At 31.5% G+C, this 19,878-nt stretch overlaps 1 protein-coding gene across 3 annotated transcripts in view; it reads left to right on the forward strand.

The window, feature by feature from the left end:
• Positions 1 to 19,878, forward strand: part of DENND1B (DENN domain containing 1B) — a 282,470-nt gene that overhangs the window by 131,157 nt on the left and 131,435 nt on the right. For 2 of the 3 annotated variants that reach the window (XM_037825101.1, XM_037825100.1), the window contains exons 6-9: positions 11,328 to 11,397; positions 15,161 to 15,241; positions 18,524 to 18,583; positions 19,769 to 19,822. In XM_037825101.1, the coding sequence (XP_037681029.1) occupies positions 11,328 to 11,397; positions 15,161 to 15,241; positions 18,524 to 18,583; positions 19,769 to 19,822 (265 nt within the window). The remainder of the gene's footprint in view (positions 1 to 11,327; positions 11,398 to 15,160; positions 15,242 to 18,523; positions 18,584 to 19,768; positions 19,823 to 19,878) is intronic. The other variant, XM_037825102.1, reaches the window with a different exon arrangement.

A 19,878-nucleotide genomic window follows, 5' to 3' on the forward strand; every position in this document is an offset into this window, starting at 1 on the left:
TTTAACAAATCTCAAAGTGCGGTGGTGAAAGGACTAATGGCATTTTGGTCTTGATTTGTCTAAGAAATAGACTAGGTCCTTTACTACTTTAAATTTAATTTTATAATTGCTGAAAGGAAGGATGCAATTCTGAAAGTACTACAAGACAATATTGTTGATTTTTAAAAATTAATATGGTGTTAGAGACTCTATATGTGGCTAACATGGAATCTTGAAGCTGAAAATGTCAGCATACTTGACTATGTAGTGATTAAACCTTTGGTTTGGTGGCAAAGATAATAAAGAAATTTAAAATACAACCAAGGTAACAGAGAGCTAGTAGCCACAATATGTAATGAGCACTTACAAATTATTAAGAAAAACAATTCAATAGAAAAATAAGTAAAGCATCTGAATAACATTCACAGAGAAGTATAAACAGCATATAAACCTATGAATGATACTCAGCCTTATTAAAGATAAAAGAAATGGGCACATTAGGATTTGCAGTAATTAAAATATTTATTGTTAATAACCGTGAGAGGAAACAGACACTTCATGTACTGTTTGTGTGACTGTAAAATAACATAACCTTCTGAAGGGAAATTTAATAATATTTATCAGATTAAAAAAATCTTGAACTCCATGACTAAGTATTTCTAGTTGTGAGAATTTAAATCCCAAAAATATTCCCAAGAGTAAGCAGAAAAGTATAAACAAAGTTATTTATTACAACATTGTTTTTAATAGCGAAAAATTTGCAGCAACTTAAATGTCTATCAATAGGGAATTGATTACATATATTACGGTACATTCCTCACCTCCCAGGCCTGTTTTGCCACCCCCACTGCCACTCCACATGTTAGCTCCATGAGGGCAGGGATTTTGGTCTGTTTTCTACACTGATATATTCTCAGTGACTAAATAGTGCCTAACACACCTCTTAATAGGTATTTGTTGAATGAATAAATAAATTAATTAATGACTAATGCAATGGAATATTATTTAGCTATTGGGAAAAATTACATACACATATATACACACACTGACTTGGAGAAGTGTTCATGGTATGTTTTAAAATGATGAAAAATTTCAAGATGATATTTATAGTATGTTCTTAGGTTTGTAGAGAAAAAGTAATATGTATACAAGAATGAATATATTTTAGGAAGTAGCTAATACAAAACAAATATTTCTATATCGATATATGATTGTATATACTTACAAAAGTGTCTAGAAGGATATACCCTCAATTTTTAACTTTATGTATACTTCAGTATTCATCCATGTTTTGCAACAATCAAAAATCATTTTAACCACTGTTTCTGCTCTAAAATTCTGATGATTTTAGAGCAGAAAAAATTTTTAGATTTTTAGATTTAAAGATTTTTAGATTTAAAGATTTTAGAGCAGAAAAATACCTATAAATAGTGTATTTAGTGAGAATTTAGCCATATCACTTTTTGTCAAGTAAAATATATAGGGTGTTTCCAAAATGGGAAGTTATCTTACGAATGTGTTTTATAGTTTTAGTAAGGACACTTGAAAGGCAGTTAGTTGATGATTGTGGTATAGCAGAATTACAGATGGGAAGGGGGCAGTTGTTTCATTCAAGGCCTTTGAAACTTGGGATCACAGTGTGAACGAATGACCTTTGAAAGAGAAAAAATATTCCCGGTGGTGTTACCTTCTCATTACCATCTAGGAGCCAGATATTAGTATTTTTCTGTAATTTCAGTGCAAAATATTCAACGCAGTTGAAATGCTTCATGAAGGAGTTAGGAGAAATGCTGCTACACCTAAAATTTATTTCTTGTATTTTTTTTCCTTTCCAATAATATTCATTTATTTGACTTCACTGTGTCCTTAAATTGTAGTAGAAGAAAGTTTATTTCAATGTAAAACCAAGACTTAGAGTACATAGTAATTTGGAGGTGGGTGGGTAAGTGGTGGCAGAAGGTATAGGGTGATTTCATGAGCTATTCATAGTATTGGTAAATACACCTTTAATTCTTTCATCTAACATTGGCAATTCTGTGCAACTTCTATTTTCATCACTGTAAAAAACTTTAAAAAAGATATAGCCAGGTATCTAGTCTTGCATCATGGTACAAGATTCCTTCCAAGTTAACATGAATCTGTTTATCAACACTCAAAGTATGGCGTTTAAACCAAATCAGAAGACTTGTTATCTAGCTAACATTTTTCTCTATATATAGTTTATTTGTGAGATAGTGGGATAGACTTTCAAATGCCTTTAATTACATACAGCACTCTCAGTTATACCAGTTATGTAGTGTCACCAAAAAGAATTGTCTATACACAATGTGTAACTGACTCCTTTTTTTTTAAATTAAATTCAGTTTTATTGAGATGTATTCACATACCATACAGTCATCCATGGTATACAATCAGCTGTTCACAGTACCATCATATAGTTATGCATTCATCACCCCAATCTCTTTTTGAACATTTTCCTTATACCAGAAAGAATCAGAATAAGAATAAAAATTAAAAGTAAAAAAGAACACCCAAATCATCTCCCCCCCATCCCATCCTATTTTTCATTTAGTTTTTGTCCCCATTTTTCGACTCATTCATCCATGCACTGGATAAAGGGAGTGCGGTTCACAAGATTTTCATAATCACACTATCACCCCTTGTAAGCTACATTGTTTTACAATCATCTTCAAGAGTCAAGGCTACTGGGTTGGAGTTTGATAGTTTTAGGTATTTACTTCTAGCTATACGAATACATTAAAACCTAAAAAGGGTTATCTGCATAGTGCATAAGGTGTCCACCAGAGTGACCTCTCGACTCTATTTGAAATCTCTCAGTCACTGAAACTTTATTTCGTTTCATTTAGCATCCCCCTTTTGGTCAAGGAAACGTTCTCAATCCCATGATGCTGGGTCCAGATTCATCCCTGGGAGTCATATCCTGCATTGCCAGGGAGATTTACACCCCTGGGAGTCAAGTCCCAAGTTGGGGGGAGGGCAGTGAGTTCACCTGCTGAGGTGGTTTAGCTAGAGAGAGAGGGCCACATCTGAGCAACAAAGACACTCGGGGAGTCTCTTAGGCACAATTATAAGCAGTTTTAGCCTCTCCTTTGCTAACTTGACTCCTTTTTTTAAGAGTACATACCATTCATGCTTTTTAAATGAAATCCACTTGTATCAAAGTGGAAATGCTCTGTAACCTAGCATTGCTCCTGGAAATGTCAAGGAAGCAGGGATAATTTCTGTTGCGAAGACAAGGTCTGCATCAGCATCTAGAGCAGAGGCTGCAAATTAGTTATTTGCAGGCTTCGTCTAGCCCATGGACATATTTTGTTTGGTCAGTAGTGCTGTTATTGTTATTTAATTCAACAAATTGATAACTTCTAAATCTGCGAAAATTCACTTTAAAAATCTGGATTTCTTGTTCCTCTTAAAAAGGGAAAGAACTGGCAATACTGGCTATACATTTTTCACTTTGCAACAAATGCGTAGAGCTGAGTAGTGGCTTCCTCTTTGCATGTGACCTGGACTACTTGGATCACCATATTCTTATCAACTTCCTATTGTCAGACTCCTGACCTGCTTCTCTCCTTTGAGTTCCATACTTGATCTAGTTCTTGGTCCCTGTAGATATTTGAATTCACTACCACTAATACAGAACAAGTGCCCAACAGGAAGTCTTACTGCTCACGAACAAATGGTTCAGAGTATACAGAATAGGGCAAATAATTAAAATATTTTAACAAGATTGTATTGCACAATATAAAAGTCAAATTGTATAGGAAAAAAACATCCTTTTCTTTTTAAGAAAACTGTTTATGTCAAAAAATTTGATCTGGCCTTAAAATAGATAGATAGATAGATGAATAGAAAAATATGGTAAATGAATATTATAAATTAAATAAGCTTACCCAGCTATGAGAAAAATGTTATTATTTACATGTTTTTATTTTGTGTGCTTTTAATGGTAATTTTAAAACAATATATGTTCAAAACAATTTTTAACTAATGTATAAATTCTTAAACTGATTATCAATAAGATAAAATACTTTTTTTCACTAAATTTTACTGTTTCAAAGTCAGTCAAAATCTGTTCTCTTAAAGTCAACCACATAAATCCTAGAAAGTTGTAAAAAATTACATTCAACACGTAATAATGATTGAATAAGATATTTACCTTGAATTTTAAAAAGCTGAAAATGTAATTTCTTTAACAAAGAATGTCTGTTTCCCATAGTATTATAAACATGTATAAATGTTAAACAAATACATTAGGGCCAATTATTTTAAAACAAAAATAGGAGATTCCTTAAAGGTTAATTTCAAGATGATTTCCTTAATTTTCCATAAGGACATAGGGCAAAAGACAGATGTATATATAAAGCCATGAGTCCGTTTTATGGCTGTGAGAAGACTTCCCCCATACTTGTGCTTCCACTATAGAGCTGATAAAATTTTTACATTCAAAAGTCAAAGGTTAAATAAAGGAAAGGAAATGTTTTTTGTCAAATAGTTAGGTAACAACTAACAGCCTAAGTGATCAGCAGGAACCTAACTTCTAGTAATCAAATAAAACTAAGGAAACTGCCTTTCCCTAGAAAAACGTCTCATGTCTAGAGGCTGTTTTTCTGTCTGGAAAATTGACACAAAATGTGTAAAATTGAAACATTCTGCTTCTAAGGGATTTACTCAAAGGAAGAGAGTGAAAGCCTCAAGTTTGGTATGAGTTAAAGGGACTAGGGGGAGGACTACAAAGATCCTAAACATAAATCTGTCTTCCTTATAAGAGTATTTCATTTTGAACCCTTGGCGACAATTTTATAGTTGTAAAATTGTGTTAATCAAATTAGGAAAAAGTTACTTCCTACTTTTTGCTAACATAAGAATATGAAAGCAATTCTAAATAAAATGGCAAGGTTTAAATCAGTAATATCTCAGGATATTTTTGAAAACTTAATAAAACTGGGATACATATAGAAAGAGTTAAAGCATATGACAGTGCTGAAAACTCAAAATTGAACATGAACTTTTATATTTAATAAACTTAAATTATAATATATCTTCTTGAAATTGAACAAAATTAATAGAAATCAAAGGAATACCTGTTTCAAATCTTTTAATAGCAAAAATCCAGGAGAAAAAGAACACATGGTTTTTATATCACTGTGTGCAATTTTCTGGCTTAGAACTCTAAGATAAATCTAAATTACTTTAAAATCTTATAATAGCATCATCCAGGAGTGGAGGAAAAGTAGTTTTAAAGTATTATGTGCAAATTTTCTAGCTCAGAACTCCAAAGAATAGAGCAGTATTTGCTAATAAAGTATGTAGGTCACTTAGCAGGGGGCTTAGTTCATACTAAACAAACTGTTAAGTGGTGTTGCTGTTAATATGTTTTCATTAAATGATATTCTTATCTTTAAACTAAAAGAGTCTTTTTACTCAGGAAATGAATATATTCCAGGTAAAAATAGAAGTAATTGATGAGAAACTATAATCAGAAGAGAATTAATCTTCATGGCAAATCTCAGCTTTTAAGGAAAGAAAAAAATGAGATGTCCAATTATCAGATTAAGAATATGCAAAATTTCTCAGCACCTATGGGAGATAATTACACCTTTTTAGCCTTTTCAGTTTATAAACTGTTTTTAATACACATTCATTCATATTACAAATTGAGAATAAAAACTAGGTTATTCAGTTCTGTATCCTATAGAAAAAAGTTTTAAGTAATTTAACAAGTCTTATAGAAATGAGACTAAAATGAAATATCAAAATATATGCAATGATTATGTGTTGCAATGGCTTTTTTTAAAAAAAACTTCTGTGGCTACTCAAAATTTTCTATAGTAATTTTTAATCAGAACAACATGGTTAAAGATGTAATACTTCTGTGACTTGTTTATGCTGGTATTTTGTCACTTTTTCAACATATTTTAATCCAAAAATTACATGATTCCTAAGAAGACCATGTACCCCTACAAAACTGGATGCAACATTACTTGAAGGCTTTGGTCAGGGGCTAGTTAGCATTCAGAATATTAGCATCATTGATCTCTCAAATATCCTGGAAAGAAGCAGAATCTGTTACAAAGTAAACTATCAATTAAGAGACCCGATTGTTCTAACTGATACTATGAATAGCTAGCTCATTGGATCACCCTAACTTCTACCCCCCCCCCGCCCCCAAATTACTACTTATTCTGTCTTGGTTTTAAATTGAAACAAACAAACTTTCTCTTACAGTTTAAGAACACAGTGAAGTCAAATAAATAAGTATTGTTGAAAAGGAAAAAAAAAAAAGACAGGAAGTTAATTTTAGGTGTAGCAGCATTTCGCCTAACTCCTTCATGAAGCATTCCAACCACATTTCAATATTTTGCACTGAACTTACAGAAAAACACTAATATCTGACTCTAAGATGGTGATGAGAAGGTCCCCCTCCCATTTGTAATTCTGCTACACCACAATCATCAACTGACTGCCTTTCAAGTGTCCTTAGTAAAATGGTAAAACGTGTTCGTAAGATAACTTCCCGTCATGCAAATACACTATATATTTTACTTGACAAAAAGTGATATGGCTAAATTCTCTATTTTAGAATTTGAAATCCATAGTGTTAGCCTTGTTGTAACACTCTTTTTTTTTTTAAATAGTGTTAGTCTGATTTATAGATTGTCATATTAAAGGAAGTTCTAGCATCCCAGCATCCGGTAGCACTCTACTCATAATAGGGTCCAGTGTTGAATTTGATAATTCAGAGGATGAATATGAGAACAATTCAGCATACCTTTGTATAAAGAAGAAACTTTACCTGGGAAAGCCAGGATGAAATTCAGTGAAGTTAGTGTTCTTGGTGATTTAAAAAACAGTAATAGTTATATCGATACCAAAATACCTAGCACAAATAAGAACTGTTAAATTTTTAAAAATAACCTAAATAAGGACATATTAATAAATTCTTTACTAATTCAATTTGTTGAGCATTTACAAAAAACAAATTAATAACCTTACAGGTAAAATGAGTAAAGATTAGCTTCCTAATGACAAATTGCATTCTGATTTGTCTTCACAATTTAAAAGACAGTTGAAAACAAAAAATGATAATGTAAAAATGAGAAAACCAGAATATTTTAAGGGGTGTTAAAATATTTGGTCTAGATAAAAAAAGAAATAAAAAATTATTTCTCACTTCATATGAACTTGTAATTATGATCTATTATATTTTTATTTTAAGAGTGAACTAGGAAGAAATTATGAAGGTTAAATAAGGTTTTACCTTATTTAAATGAGGTGAAAATGACAACGTAGACATGCAGTCAACTAACATCAATGAATTTTTCTTTATCTAAAGATTCTTCAGAATAGAATAGAAACAGACAAGTATGTTTCTTGAATAAATGGTCTCATTTTATCTGAACATATAGGTCTCAACCATGTGACACAATGAAATTTTCTTGAAATAGCAATTTCTTCAAGTCATTAGAAGTTGAAATGTATGAAATGAAATGATGAAGGAAATTGCGCTCTGTAGTGTATCTTGGTAGAAGGAAATTCTCCATGAAAAGTATTTGAATTATAGTGAATATATAAAATTTGACATGTTAACTTGCATTATATTGTGGGTAATGTAAAAATAGTATTTGTAATCCTTAAGGATTATTATTTTTTTATGTGAAAGGTACAATAAAATAGCCCCGTAAGCACTAGGGCTTGAAGAGTTGAATAATTTAAATACTAAATTTTAGATTATTCATACCAAATTTTGATTTTCAGATTTCCCAAAAGCTGATTTGACATATACCTATCCAATTTTTTTCCAGGCACCCTTAACTGGTTGTCAGCATGCTTGTTGTAAACATTGTGGTCCCAGCATCTCCCTCCCCAAGCCCGTGGTTGTGTTTCAGTCTTGGTGGTTGCTTTCTAGGCTTTGACACAGAACTCTTAAGCTCGCATTGGTTCTTTCATGGTGTTTCATTTCTTATCTCCTACTTCTCTTGTATTTCTCCTTCTTGCTTCACTCCCTTATTATGTTGAAGGCATCCTTTAGTAGCTTCCCTAAAATAGTACAGATGAGGTAAATTTTTTTTATTAAATTCAGTTTTATTGAAATACATTCACACACCATACAATCATCCATGATATACAATCCACTGTCCACAATATGACAACATAGTTGTGGGTTCATCACCACAATCTATCTCTGAACATTTTCCTTACATCAGAAAGAACCAGAACAAGAATAAAAAATAAAAGTGAAAAAAGAACACCCAAATCATCCCCCCATCCCACCCCACTTGTCCTTTAGTTTTTATCCCCATTCCTCTACTCATCCATACACTAGATAAAGGGGGTGTGATCCACAAGGTCTTCACAAGCACACTGTCACCCCTTGTAATCTACATTATTATATAATTGTCTTCAGGAGTCCAGACTGCTGGGTTGGAGTTTGGTAGTTTCAGGTATTTACTTCTAGCTATTCCAATACATTAAAGCCTAAGAGGTGTTATCTATATAGTGCATAAGAATGTCCACCAGAGTGACCTCTCGACTCCATTTGGAATCTCTCAGCCACTGAAACTATTTCGTCTCATTTTGCATCCCCCTTTTGGTCAAGAAGATACTCTCAGTCCCACGATGCTGGGTCCACATTCATCCCCGGGAGTCATACTCTGCGTTGCCAGGAAGATTTACACCCCTGGAAGTCGGGTCCCACGTAGGGGGGAGGGCAGTGAGTTCACCTGTCGAGATGGCTCAGTTAGAGAGAGAGAGGGCCACATCTGAGCAACAAAGAGGTACTCAGGGGGAGACTTAGGCTCCATTACATACAAGTTTAGACTCTCCTTTGTGGTAATGAGCTTCATAAGGGCAAGTCCCATGCTCGAGGGCTCAGCACATCAAACCGCCAGTCCCCATGTTTGTGACAACATCAACACCAGTCCGGGTGAGGATGTCTAACACATCCGCACCTTCCCCCAGATCAGATGAGGTAAATTTTTAAGTCCATGCATGACTACAATTGATATTTTTTTTCTGGACATAGAATTCTAGTTTGCAAAGGATTTAAACTCTGCATTTTGAAGACATTGATTATCTTCTAACTTTCTGGTATTGCTGTTGAGAAGTTCAGTGATTATTTTGAATTTCATCCCTTTGTATGTTACCTGTTTTGACTCTTGGCTACTCTTAGACTCCTGTCATTATCCCTTGTTCTGGAATTTTGTGGTCATTTTCTTTGGTTTGACTCATTCATTGTGCAGTTCACTTAGAGGCCCTTTCAATCTAAACTCATGTCTGTAGTTCTGGGAAATTTTCCAGTTTTTAGTAAGAATTTTTCCTTATTTCCTTTTTTCTTTCATTTAGGAATTATAATTTGTCAGCTACATGATATTCCAGATTGATGCTCTGATATTTTAATCTTTTCTGTCTTATCATTCATCTATTTGTCTCTTTATTCTGATTTGGGGAGATTTTCTTGAGCTATCATCTAACCTTTCTATTGATTTTAATTTTTCTTCAGCTTTTTTATATTTTTAAGAGCTATTTCTTGTTCTCTGGTAATTTTCTCCCTTTCTTCCTCTCTTCCTTTCTTCCTCTCTCTCCCTTCCTCCCTCCTTCTTTGTCTCTCTTTCTTCCTTTGTTTTGTTTCAGCTCCTCAGAATGTTTATGACTTTTTGAAGTTCTCTTCTGCTCTTTGTGTTGTCCTTTCTTGGAGTTGCTCTTGTTTGTATTGGTGTCTGTATTTCCTCAAATAACTGGTGGTTGGTCTGTTCGTTTATATTTAAGAGGGAGACTCTGGAACTGAGTTGGAAACATTGTATACGAAGTGATGCAGTGTAAATTTCACTCCAAGAAAATGGGGACTTGTGGTGTATTTTCCTTTGAGAAATTCCCAAATCAGTTCTTCAGTGGGTGGCATGCCGAATGGCTGATAGTCATTTTCTCTTCTGTTGGCATGCAAGTTTTGTTTCCTATCTTCTGCTAAGTCAGTTATCACTCCTTGTTAACAAACCATCTTTAGAAAATTGTTCACCTGTATTGCCTTTATTGTTTTATCTCAATTTCTTCTTGTCCTCATTAATTTATATCCCTTTTATACCTTTACTGTCATTTTGGTGGCATTGCTGGAGGGCATAGAGATAAATACATGTATTCAATATGCCAGATTTAACCAGAAGTTGGTTAGATATTTTTAACTGTCATAGATACTTTCAGTATTTTAGTATTAAGTATTTTAATTATCATTTTAAAGGACTCTATAATATTCGCTGAATAAAGATACCATGGTTTACCTAATTATTCTTCTACTGTTGTGACTTTAGTTCGTTTCTGATTCAAAAAGCATCATTTGTAGTCACTAATAAATCAGACATTATCTGAAAAAATGCAGATAGAATCCTGTTTTTTAAACCCTATTTATTGATTTTTTTTAAATTTAAAAACTATTTTATGCGTATGTACTTTTGTCAGTGTACAATTATGTAGTAAAAATGCCAGTATTTTCTCTTAGAAAGTAGCCTACGGTAGTAATGCTTTGAAGAGAAAAAAATGAGTGCTAATTGATATTTAACAGCATTGTTGGGTTTTTGATTTACTATTCCTTTATATAAAAAGTGTACATTTTAATAAATTTCTATTAAAATTTTTGACAGATGTCAAATATACAAATACCTTGCTAATAATGAAAATAGATTTTATTTCAAATGAATAATTTTGGTTTTACTATTTAGCGTACATAAAAATTAATTATACTTTTATGTAGCCAAATGAATCAAATTAATTTTAAATTATAGTTGTTTTTGGCATTTAAAGCCATTGATTGCAGTTTTCAGTATAGGGTTTCTGCTGCTTGTATTGATATTATTTTGAAATTTACCATACTCCTTAAAAAGCAATTTCTGAAGAAATTATTAATGAAACATATAATTTTATTGTATTAGATACTTAATTTAGAAATATTTAAAAAGAAATAATTGTAGTTTTGCTTTAAAAGCTGAATACTTCTTTTTAAAACATGTTTTTATTTTATACTGTATCTTTTTGCAGTGGTTTATTCTTACCCTATGAATGCTTTTGGTGATTATCATGAAATAGGATTAAGTGGTTTCAAATACTGCTGACATAATATAGAAAAGTATAATGTACAGCTTTTAAAACAGAGTTTAGGAGTCTGACGAATAGCTAATATGTAAAATTTCACTGAGACAGTAAAGAGAACATGTATATGCATGTTCTGTCCTCTAGGATCAGCCTGTTTTAAATGATATAAATTTAATGTTTGTTTATTTTTTTCTAATTTCTTGATTCTAAATTATATACAAACATTTTTTATGATTTTTTTTTTTCAGTTACCTGCCATGGTTTGAAGTATATTACAAGCTTTTAAATACTCTGGCAGATTACTTGGCTAAGGAACTGGTAAGCTGTTTTTTTCCTTAAAAAATAAAAAAAATCCAAATCTAAAGTTTGATTTAAACACCTTTTCTCCGATGATAGTTTGGTAAATTCTTTCCCTTAATCATTCTTTGGTTTTTCACATGGGCTAATTTTACTAAGATATTCACTGTGCTATATGACATAATTTAATTCAAAAAAAATTTTTTTTTGGCCCTTAATAATTGCCTGCTGTTGCTTTCTATTGTCCAAATTCAGGGGATGCTTTCTATCCTCTTGTTATCTCTTTAAATTTTCATTTAACATTCCCTCCCTCTTGAGATTGTGTTTTTCTTGCTTGTCTACACATAATTTTTTTTTGTTGTTCTTACCTGTCTCCTTAACCTCTTTCTTGGCCCTTTACCTCCACCTCTACCTCCACCTCAAATTTCAGTATTTAGTACTTAAATTTAGTATTTAGTACTAAAATTTAGTATTTAGTTCTCTCTCTTCACTCTTCACTCTCGACTTTATTTATGGGGCTTTTAATTACTACCATATCTGATCTTCAAGAATGCTTTTTCTTAAAACTGTTTATGTCATTCCACTGTTTGTACAGTCTCTCATTAGTGCCCGTTTTTCTTTAGAATGCAATCTAAACTTCATGATCTGGCTTCTGACCTTTACTGGTTAATCTGCTCCCACTTTGCCATATATATTGTACCGTTCAACTATTTTGAGCTGCTTAAATTTCCCAGAATGTAACTGTTCACAATGTCTGTCAAGGTTATAGGTCATCTGGTAGGTAAAATGCTCATCAATATAATTATCCTTAAAAAGAAACCTAATTTTGGCACAAATGCCCCTTCTCCAGATACTTTTCCTGATTCCCCAGGCTGTTAGGTGATACCTGCTCTGTGCTCTCAAAGCAGTTTTACACTGGATTGTAGTTCTCTGTCTCCACAATTAAAATAATAGTTGTGAGTTGAGTCTCTTCTATCTGTTTCCTCAGTAGCAAGTAGGTATTGAATAAATAAAAATGCATTAGAAAAATTACAATATTCATTTTTTATTGTAATTGAAGGAACTGATATCTAGATATTTTTCCATTTTTGTTAATTAAAATCAGCAAGTCAGTGCTCTACATGAAATCATAGACAAAACTGTAGATAGGGGGATTTTTTTGGATGGGAATATTTTAAGACAGAGTGTCATTCTTCTCATCCTAAATTTTCCTGTGGGGAAGGTTTATTTTAAGCTTTTAAGTATCCTGTCATTTATTTCCTTACCTTATTTTAAAAGTTTCAGTGTTCTAAACAAAATTCAACTGAATCTGAAGCAAAACATTTTCATAGGCTTAATATTTTGGGTTTTTATTAAAATTTATCTCATAGCCTAGTTAGATATAGTCCAATTGAAAATACATTTACTGTCTGCCCAGTATGTTGTACCAGGCAGTGTGCTGAGCATTGATACAATCTATATTTGGAAAAGAAATGGAAGAATTAGAGGGAAATTAGCAGAAATCTTTTATGTTTTCTTGAACATGCTAATTTAAAAAACAGACTTTTATGATTAGGTTAGTTTCCATTTGGTATCTTTCATCAAAATTGTTTAGAATGAATAGTTTATTTCAGTAGTACAGATGATAGAAAAAATAATATTTCTTATATTTTGGCAAAGCTTTTAAAAGTATGAAATCACCTTGTAATCTGTTTTTAAATTAAATAAAAGTAGTGGTTAAGGAGGAAATGTACATGGATAATCTGTAATTATATGTAAGTTTAAAGTCATTCTATATATCTTTGTAATAATGGGGTAAATTTTCATTTCTGGAATATTCAGATTAATAGTGTCTTAAATGGTGGCCCCAAGTAGTAGGAGAATGGAGTCACCTTAAAGTTTAAAATCTTTACAAATATTCCCCAAGAAGCTTAATGTAGTAATTGATAATAAAAATTGAACTGAATGTTGACAATGGTTTGATTGAACCCTATACTACAAACCTGAAATCTTAGATTTAAGTTCTGGCTGAACTGTTTACTATCCTTGTGACTTTGATCAATGTACAATGTACAATGTACCTGAATCTCTGTTCAGGTATTCAATTCTGTCTTTTGGCAACTAGGGATGGTATCTTTTCCCCTCACATAGGATTTACATGTATTATTAAAAAGTTAAGTTTCTCTTTTCACTCTTCTTGCTAGCAAAGCCTGACTCCTAATTTGTCTGTTAAATTTCATTATTATAATATAATTGCAAATTTTTAGTATTTGTTGAAAGTCCAGGTGTTCTTTTATTAGTGTACTTTCTTCCCTACATTTGATGTGCTTAATTCTGTGAAATATACTTTAAAAGGTAATTTTGCTCTTAAAAAAATTTATGTTGAAGCTATATAGTCATTCATTTACTGAATAATATAAATGGAAATAAAACTTTAATTTTTGCAATAGAAATTCAAAATCAGAAGTTTACTTTATGATAATTTCTTGTTCTTTTTCTGTGAGTGTACATGTGGAGATGATATTAATCACATTATTTATCCAAATTTTGACTACCTTAGCTTTATTTAGTAGCTCCTATTGATAAATAATGCTTATATACAATACATGCCGTATGTCATATTGTTCTCCCTGAAACAATCAGTAATATTGTAATACTGTAATACTGTAATACATGAAAGAAAATAGATAAGAAAAAAGCCATATAATTTTGACTTCCTAAGGAGAGGAAATAGGGAAGACTACATTTGTCCTCCTAATTTGGGGAAAAATACTTTAAGTTCATAGTATTTATTAAATAACTGAAAGAGTAAATTCAATGCTGATATTAGACTGATATTTAGATAAATTTTATAGTTCAGTTTATGCTTATCTGGTCAACATGGGATAAGTAGAGGGGACTTTTAAAAAATTTTGTGTAGCCATATGTATTTCATTATAGACAGAAGACCGTTATCACCCACAGTTTTCTATGGTGCATTTAATTGTTTAAATGATCAAGAGAAAAAACTTTTATAGTTTTTATTTTAGTCATTCTAAAGGGAATTTCAAATAGGCAGTTTTGAATGAATACTTCTGTAGGCATTCATAGAGACCTGATTTATTAAGTTATGAGATCAGTGGATATTCAAAGGCCTACCAGGAAGTGTGAGAAGCCATGTGTAGCATAGCCAAATCTCTGAATTAATTATTACCTTCCCTTTTCCTTTGGTTTATTTTCCCCAACAAAAAAATTTGAAAAGAGAATAAAAATAACTTTAAAAAAGTTATCTTTGCATATTTATTACTGGTTTTGTGTGTGTGATTCAGAAAAAGTGCATGTGCACATCAAAATACATTATTGTGTAGATCCTATAAGGTAGAACTATGATATTTTATTTAATCGTGTTTATTGCAGGTTAAATAGTGGCCAGTAGCTAGTTAGAAAAAAATGTTTGAATGATCTCTATACGGTAAGTGTATCTTAGTACAGTATTGTCACTTAAATTGTATCTCTTTATTAAAAATTAGGTTTGGGATTTTAAAATGAAAATGGAAAATGGGAGAAATCTGTGATCTGATAAAAAATTGTGTTGCTATTTTTATTTAATCCATTGTTCCTTTCAGAGTTAATGATTTAAATAGTTTCCTTCTGTTTATTAATTTAATTATTCAATTTTAGTTATTCGAAGTGTTTCTATGGAAAGCAGTTATAGTAAAACATGGCTAATATGAGATATCAGAATGGTTGGTTTTATCAAGTAGTTTTACTTATGCTTGCTTGATGTATTTTTCAGTTATTGAATATACTTTTTTTTTTCCACTAGGAAAATGATTTGAATGAAACCCTCAAATCACTCTATAACCACCCAGTACCAAAAGCAAACAGTCCTGTCAATTTGAGTGTGGTAAGTATTCAGTTGATAATTGTTTTTTTTTTTTTTTTTTTTTTTGGCATCATAACAGTTTCTCATTTGAAAGCACACACACTTTCAAGAAACTCTGCCTAGTTGTCTCTGCTCCCAGGAAAACTTAAGTCTAGTATTGTATTAACATTACTAGGTGAGGATACTGAGACTTTTAGATGTGCTTTAACTATCATAATTTGATATGTTGGATATATATTTTGGTAGTTCTTAAATCCGATTTTTCTTTTTGATTATGTACTGAATCTTTGAGGAAATGTTAGTTTTCAGAGATGCTGATTTTCAGTTGAAATCAATGTGCAGTAAAGGAATACAGGCAGACACACTCATAAATATCTCTCCTAAAAATGAAACTACTTAAGAATAAAAAACAGCATGTAGCATATAACTGTATGATAAAAATTCTGGGTGAAAAGTTCTTTCTTCTTTCACCATACTTCAACACATCTAGGGTAATTGCAGAATATTAGAAATGAAGTTTGTCAAAATAGTAAGCCTGTGGTAGGATAGATTATTTACTAATGAATCTTTCAGTGAACTGTGCTATCTGTATCTAAAAGCACATTGGTAGTTTTTTTGAGGTTTCGTAAATGATCAAGGTTCATGATCATAAAATGTGGATGTTCTCATTAATATTCTTCATTAATTTGCCATGCCAAGTGGAATATTAAAATTTACCCATATTCATTTTGGGTTCTCCAAAAGAATAGCAAACTTCTGTCCTAATAAAGAAGAAAAAGTATAATGATGCAAGGGAAATTTAGAGAAAAAGTAACTCATAGTATATGTAATAGTAGTAATAGGTCTGTGTGTGTGTGCAAGATAAGGAAATTGTTAACCTGCTTATACTTTTTCTTTGGTAATAACTTTCTTCTTGCCTAATTTTTTCCCTGTAGTTTCATTTAATAATAGTGTTCTCTTACTTCATTCCTTCTTTTAAATTCTCCCTGTCAGCACCCTACTTCAGGTGCTTAGCATTTGTCTTTAGTCTAGAGGCTCTCCTTCTTCCAGACTTTTCTAAAAAAGACTGACAGATTAATCTTCCTCAGATTTTATAAACTCCTCTGCTGAAAACCTTTTGTAGCTTCCCCTTTCTGATAGAATTTGTCCAAACTTTTGGCCAGACTTTCAGGACGTTCCACTTCTTGGTCTCAGTTCATGTTTTCATTTTTCTGTCTCACTGTTTTTTCCTAAATTGATTCTCTGCTGTGGTCACATTGTTCTTTTCAGCTTCTAGAATGAACATCATGTTTTCTCCATTTCTTACATTCCTTTTATACTTGAACTTCTTTGTAGAATATCCATCTTTAGTCTAGAACTAGCTTAGTTACAATTCACCTTTGTGAAACCTTTTCTTGTCATATGAGCGTAAGGTGAGCTTTCTTTCCTGTGAACTTCTCTGCTGCTTGAGATCTTTATTCTCTTCTGTTACATACTGTCACTTAAGAGGAAGTGTTTAGTAGTCGTTTGTGTATTGGGCACTGGAGAACTGGTTCAACCTGGAACTTTTAACCCAAATTTGCGTCTTCTGCAGCCATAGGATAGAATATATAGAGCACAGAGCAGAAGGCTAAGGTCTAAAGCTTGGGAATTTCCCAAGTAAGTTGTATGGAAGAAGAAAGGAGAGCTAGTAAAAGAGGTAGAGAAGGAGCAGTTGAGGAGAAACTCAGGCTAATAGGTCATTGAAGCCAAGAGAATGCGAGAAGATTTATGGTTGGAGGAAATGCAGTCCAAGGAAAAAGGTCAAGGAGAACAAAGAAAAGCCCAGGATTTCACAAAAAGACGTTATCTTCCTTTTGAAGAGTGTATTTATAAAGTGATTATAACATTTTGTTAAATGGTGAAGGATGATATACGTAGTAAGATAGTGAGGCAACTATTGTAGAATATTAAGGAGAAATAAAAGTGAATTCTCTTTAAATTTGAGTAGCATATTTGCTCAGGAGCAAATAAATATCTTACAAAAATACCTCTCCAAAATATTGGATATTGAAACACTTTACCTTTATTAGAACCAAAAATCAAAGGCTTCTAGGCTTCTTTTACCCAGGTTCTCTGATTGTACATAGAAAATCAGCATGGTATGGTAGAAAAAACAGTGAACTAGAAGATTTTGTGTGATGTTATGCAAGAAAATCCCTTTTGATGATCCTTTTGCTCCATTTGAGAAATCAGAAGAGTCCACTTTTTAGAGAGAATCCCAGAATTGTTTGGAAAATTACATGAAATGGTCTAGATATACCATGAAGAGCTATTCAAGTGTTAGTTGCAAATGAATTGAAGTTTCATCTCATATGGAGAAAATATTTTTCATTGTGGCTGAAATAATCTTATTAAAGGAATTCAAGTAACTATGTTCTGTTACTATGTATGATAATTATTTCCATAATTAAGCCTTATTTCTTGTAGGCTTTTTAATCAATAACCTAGGAAAGCATTTGAATTTTGGCTACCTGTTCTTAATACAGTATATTAAGTATCAGTAAAATCAGCTGGGTGATAAAATGTTGCTTTCCTTTGTGTAAAGTTCATTTAATTTCATTTAATTTTAACAATAGACTACTGAAGTAATGTGCCCAGTGTTCTGCTGGTAGTAAGGAGCAAAATTGAGATTGGAACACTTGTCCTCAGTTGCTCGTAGAGGTTTTAGTTTCATAATGCCAAATTAAATTGACAATTATGGAAGTTTTTGTTCCTTCACAAATGAACAGAAAATTGTTCTTGCAGAATTTCCTGTGGAAAAATATTATAAGCTCTTAAGAGAGAGACTACTGTGATTTTCTTACAATTTCATATTTCATGAACATCCCAGCACATGAATTTTTCAAGACTTGACATTGTAGCTTTACACTGTCATAGAAATCAGATATTTCAACAATCAGAATTTACATTAAATATTAACTGCCATTTAATATGTTAAATTATGTTAAACATATTATATAATTATATTAAATATATTAAATTATTACAAATATATATATATTTAATATATAATATATAAATATAATAAATATAATATTAAATTAATTTCAAAATCATTAAATATCCACGGCATTCTATACTTTCACAGTATGAAAGTACTTTCTTTAGGATTTTTTAGCATAAAATTAGTAAATCAGCATTTAAAATTACATTTATAATTGTTAGTCAAGTATTTTCAATGGATTATGTGGCTACATGGGTTAGTCTCAGATACACAGCAAATTGTTGTGTAAGCTTCCCCCATCAAAGTAAAATATTCATTTTTCTCTCATATGTCATGAGAACCAAGAGATATTTATTGCCAGTGAGCAAGTTCTGAAAGATCAGCCCTCCCTAGTACCGGTGAGTTAAAAGGGCATTGACTTTTAAGCAATCAGTATTAAATTGGGAAAATAATTATTTCTTTCACTATGTCTATAAGATTCACTTTGGTCTTTGGGATATGGTAAATTTGACTCTTATAAGAAAATTAATCATTTGGAGTATATTTTCTGTTTATACTATCTTTTAAAGAATAGTTTTATGAAATACAGTGCTATTAAAAATCCTTCAAAAGTAATAGTAGCTAATAGAAATAAAATATATGCATAGTCTCCATTTTCAGTAGTTGTTAATATTGAAATATTGAAGTGCATTTACAGCTGTGTTAACTAGCCTTGTTCTGACTAGTAGAGCTGTACTCTTTATTGGTCAGAATGTTTCTTTTCCAATCTTTAATTGTAGGCAGTATTCAATATGTTCTTATGTGATTAAGATATTACAATAATTTTGGAGATTGATATGAACAGAAAATAAAACATTTTTTGGTGATTTAGCTGTATTGTGATTCTGGGTGGTAAAATTTGGAAACATTATGGGAAACATGAAGGCATACGCTAAATGCTTTTCATATAAATATTTCTATTAACTGTTGCATTGCTTTGACCATTCTAGAAGTTAGTTAATATTTGCTTAACGGGTATATATTGGGTCATATTTTGGGATGATTACATTTTTAAGAAGTTTTAAAACATTTTTAAAAGTTTTAAAGCATTTTAAAATATTAAAAATGATACTTTATTGTTGCTTTCTAAATGGTATAGTGGCTGATGTGTACAAAAGAGATTTTTTGTGACTTAACCATAGAAACTCAGGAATCTTAATATATTTTGACAAATTCTTGGGTTAGGCAACCCTTTTCCAATCTAGCTAAAGTAAATGTGTTTTATGAATATAAGAAAAACTTTCAGTAATCCACATTTTTTTCTTCAATATACTTTTCTCAGGATTATTTTTCAACATATTTCTATTCAATTTTAAATTTAAATATTTTCAACTTAACTCTTTGTATGAGAAAGTTAATGTTAAAACTCATATAAACCTGCTGTCTCATTTAAGAATCTCTAAAATTCACCAAATCCTAAGTGTCAGTCCATGGCATTTATTAATTTAGTTGATATGTTTTTATTACTTTTATCTCAAATTATATGTAATATGACACCAATATTCAAGTTTTGTTTTCTTATGTGATTTATTTCTATTAATTAGCATTCCTACTTCATTGCCCCTGATGTAACTGGACTCCCAACAGTACCTGAGAGTGTAAGTTTTCTCTTTTCTACTTGAAGTTTTAGAGGTCAAGTTTTATTTACTTTGCT

Source organism: Choloepus didactylus, chromosome 2 (assembly GCF_015220235.1).
Source record: "Choloepus didactylus isolate mChoDid1 chromosome 2, mChoDid1.pri, whole genome shotgun sequence".
NCBI lineage: Eukaryota > Metazoa > Chordata > Mammalia > Pilosa > Megalonychidae > Choloepus > Choloepus didactylus.